Genomic DNA, 3,990 nt, shown 5'->3' on the forward strand with positions numbered 1-3,990 from the left:
CCTGGCTTTCGCCTTCACCGCATGTAAGCAGAATTAAGTGCTCTTGAGAATGTTTTAAGGCAGTGGTTCTCAGCCATGACTGCGTCGTGGACCCCCTTTGGGTTTGCGAAAGTGATGGGGGACCCCATGATGGAGCGTATGTTGATCGGTGTCATAATGGCAAACAATTTGTACTTGAATCTATAAATCTTCCAATGACCTATGTGCTGCCTTTTGTGGGTCCGCTTTTTGTCTTCTCATAGCTGGCATGTTGTGCAAGAATCAGATGTCAAAATATGTGCTACGAGAAGAAGCTAAACGTACTTGTGAGGCGGCGAAGCCTCCTATTTGCATTGCAATAAAACGCTGGCAAAATCGAAAAACAAATGGCGGGGGAAAAGTTTTGAGGGAGGTTTCGCGGACCTCTGAAATGCTCTCGCGGATCCCCTTGGGTCCGCGGAACCCCATTTGAGAAACACTGTCTTAAGGAATAGGCACACGCATTATTACATTAACGTAAGCATCTTTATTTTTGGCACCAGGCAAGTGGTGTTTGGGGTAAGGCCTAATAAATATTATAATAGACTTGTTTTTAGTTTGCAAGACATTTCGTGGGAGATGTTGCTCTGGGTGTTGAGAGCTTCCTACTTCACAGAAGCGACGAAACCTGCAAAAGAAAAAAAATATTAATGAGCACAAATTCATCGACCCAAAAATCAGATGCCACGCAGCAAGCTCTCCATTGATTGTAAACGCTCTTATTAAGAAAACAACAAAGCGTTCGAGCGTGATCTACTACAAGTTTTTTACGCGTTAGAGCTGCTTATAAACCAGCATGTCGATTCATAGCAAGGTCCCGAGATTAGGGCTTCTGCTAACTCTGTAAATTAAAACAGCGAAGAACATTTACGTGTCACGAGCGCAATTAAGTTAAAAATCTCTGCTCTTATTCGACGCCTATTAAAGCCAATATGAAACGGACAGTTAAAAATTGAGTTTTTGTCATACGTTGAAAGGGTAAACTCTGTTAAGCAGGACTTTTGTTCGGTATTTGCTACTTAATCAAAAGATGATGGCGTACACAATAAACCTTTATTATAACAAAATCGCTTTACGGAGCTTCTCGCTTTTTTTCGAAGATTTTCATGGTGTCAGCTGCAGTGCAGGGAGGTCAACCGCTTCTGAATTTGACAAAGTAACATTTATATAACAAAATCAGTTATGCGTCTGGAGGACATCGTTATAACCAGTATTTATTTTATTGCGAAATACATGCGGTGCCAGTGGCTTACCTGCTCTTCAGTAGTAGCCTTGACCATATCCGTATCCAAGGCCGTATCCAACGCCGTAGCCAACTGGGGCGTACACTGGAGTTGGGAAGGGCACTGGCTGGGAAACGGGGACTGGGTGTGGGACAGGGACGCGCACTGGGTGTGGCTGAGCCACTGGGACTGGGTATGGCCTGGGAACTGGAACTGGGTGTGGGGCAGGAACTGGCACTGGCTGTGGGACGGGGAAGGGGTATGGGGCGACGATAAGGCGGGTTGGGATCGGGATTGGGAAGTTGGCCCTAGCTCCGCTCAGGGGGTCGACCGCACGGGCCACTCCTGGCTGGAAGCCGACGAAGCCTTCGCGGATGCCATTGCCATGGTGCCTGACGCCTCCATATCCTCCGAGGTAGCCTCCCAAATCAGCGTATTGGGCGACGGCGCCTTGGCAAGCTGCGGGTGGAGACAGGTCGAGACAGAAAAGGTTTCTTTAGAGCATCCAGGCGCCCCGAGAACATCGTTGATTTTAAATTCAGATCATAACTAAGACTTAATTTAAGTTTTTTGTGCATAATTAAGTTCATATATTAACTTAAACAGAGACTTAGGCTATATGGCTTGTAGACCAACAGGTCGTAATTCGAAAAACAGCGTTGCAAAAATATAAGGTGGGTCCTTTGAAAATCCCCAAATTTCTTTATGGCACTCAGAGGACGTTAGATTTCACATTAGCTGAGTAATCACTGAAGTATACGCGCGAGTGGGATGCCTTTTTGAGCAGCATTTTGTGTTTCTCCAAGCTATATGTTCATGTATGCCTTCAAGGGGCCCTTACGGTCCCGTGTATTTGTGCTTATGTAGATGCGTCTCTATTCCCCGCCACGTTTCTCAAGTGGGGGGACGAAAACTTTTATCAAGGCGGTTATTCATGTTTCCCATGTTTGCTTTTCATTTATTCAACCAGATGGTTTTTTCCCTGCAGTGAAATAATACTGCGAATGCTGACACGGACTCTCACATGTTCAAACTGTTCATGAGGATGACTGCGCATATCTGTTCGCAATTATGAAGCTCAAAGTTATTACCCGAAGTTAAGTGGTTAGATTTCATGAATAATATCAGTAAGCATGTTTCAAAATTACGGTTGGAAAGGTTAAAATACCACGCTAACAGAAGCAGCCCAACACCAAGTACATATATACTAGGCAGTGCCACTATGCCGAACACGGAGGGGGTGACCTCTAAACTGCTATATGTGGGTGAGAAACTGTTTACTTGCTAATAAGCTTAATCCCACAACGCCATAATTTTGCGGCTATACGTTAGAACGAAAAAATCAACTTCAGTTGAATTCCTCTGCTATCGACATCTTTCGGTGCTCTATTCAGACACTTTGTTAAGGCTTTGTAGCTCATGGCATTTGTAGCCCATGGCAACAATATCAACAACAGCAAAACATAATCGAAGCGGAAGCTAAGCTCGGGCTTGTTTTATGTCATAAATGAAGAAGATGTTCTCGCCAGGTTTCTGGCATACTTAAAGTCATGGAAAAATAAAATGTGAACACGAAAAAATGCACCAGGACACACAAAAAGCGCGATTTCTTTCCATTCAAGTGAAATGTACGCATGGCTTAGCTACAAAAACAAAGTTGGCAAATGTGGCTTTCCTACTATGCCATTAGCGCGCCATTTTTTTTACCTACACGGGCAGTATTCTTTCAATTTTGCGTAAACAGGTGCATATTTTCGTGTTCGCATTTCGTTTGTACATGACTGTACATGGTTTGCATTCAAGGTTTAAGCTGCTAGTTAAAATATTTGCGGAACAGAAACTTTGAACACGGCCCCAAAATCGTTTGCACACTTTGTACTCAGTTGTCGCTTCACTAGAATCTCAAACAAGCGTTCAGTGTCATTCCCACTCAAAATTAGAATATATTAGCAGTTGCTTCAAAGCCGGAAGTTATTTGATGATGACCGATGATATGCGCTAATAAAGTTTTAACGTCGTTGCTTCCTTAACACGAACCAGTTGGGCCAGTATGTCATGTGAAAAAATAATCGAGACGTCTTCCTCGAGATTGCTCCGGCCATGGCTTATAATTTTTGAGGAAGGAAGAGATTAACACATTCTGCTTCTTTCACTTTTCTTAAAATTTACTTATGGTATCTAGCCTCATTACGAGGGATATGTGCACAACTACATTTTACCTGAAAATATTTAATACTGAGAAGGAACCGAGGAACTCACCAACAGCGAGGAGAGCGACGACAACGAAGGCCTTCATCGTTGTTGTGGGAGCTACTGCAAGCTGGTGGGGGAGGTGCTAACTGATTATCCAAGTGCACCTTTTATACACTGCCGCTTTCTATTGTTATCGCCCCAGTGACATTGGGCTCGACCAAGACGACAACCGAGCTTAGAGCAGGGTATTGTTCTTGCGACAACGTGGCGCCTAGCCACGAACAAAAAATGCTTTGAATTTCCTGGTAAAATCTAACGGAACCGCTGTATCTCGGGGTAAAAAAAGAAACACGATCGAAAGTGTGCGTTACCCGCAGGTGTCACCAGCTTTGCCTACATTGTTAGGGTGAAATATCGAAAAGAACAGGTGGCGATTTTGCATCTACTTTCTCCGCTGGCTAGGAGCTAGAGTTTGCTGTCACCCAATTTATTTACTACATAGAACAAAGGCCGCAAGAAGTAAACAGCCAAGTTAGGTCGGTGTCTGGTTTAATGA

At 44.0% G+C, this 3,990-nt stretch overlaps 1 protein-coding gene across 1 annotated transcript; it reads right to left on the minus strand.

Annotated features, from left to right (window-relative positions):
• Nucleotides 1-482: 482 nt before the first annotated feature.
• Nucleotides 483-3,654, minus strand: LOC144152718 (uncharacterized). The gene is made up of 3 exons (XM_077684124.1): nt 3,501-3,654; nt 1,272-1,700; nt 483-646 (listed from the first exon to the last, which is right to left on the minus strand). The coding sequence occupies exons 1-2, from the start codon at nt 3,535-3,537 to the stop codon at nt 1,279-1,281; spliced, it is 459 nt and encodes a 152-aa protein (XP_077540250.1). The 5' UTR covers nt 3,538-3,654; the 3' UTR covers nt 483-646; nt 1,272-1,278.
• Nucleotides 3,655-3,990: the final 336 nt, after the last annotated feature.

Source organism: Haemaphysalis longicornis, unplaced genomic scaffold (assembly GCF_048455015.1).
Source record: "Haemaphysalis longicornis isolate Haplotype H1 unplaced genomic scaffold, Haemaphysalis longicornis Haplotype H1 scaffold_9, whole genome shotgun sequence".
Lineage (NCBI taxonomy): Eukaryota > Metazoa > Arthropoda > Arachnida > Ixodida > Ixodidae > Haemaphysalis > Haemaphysalis longicornis.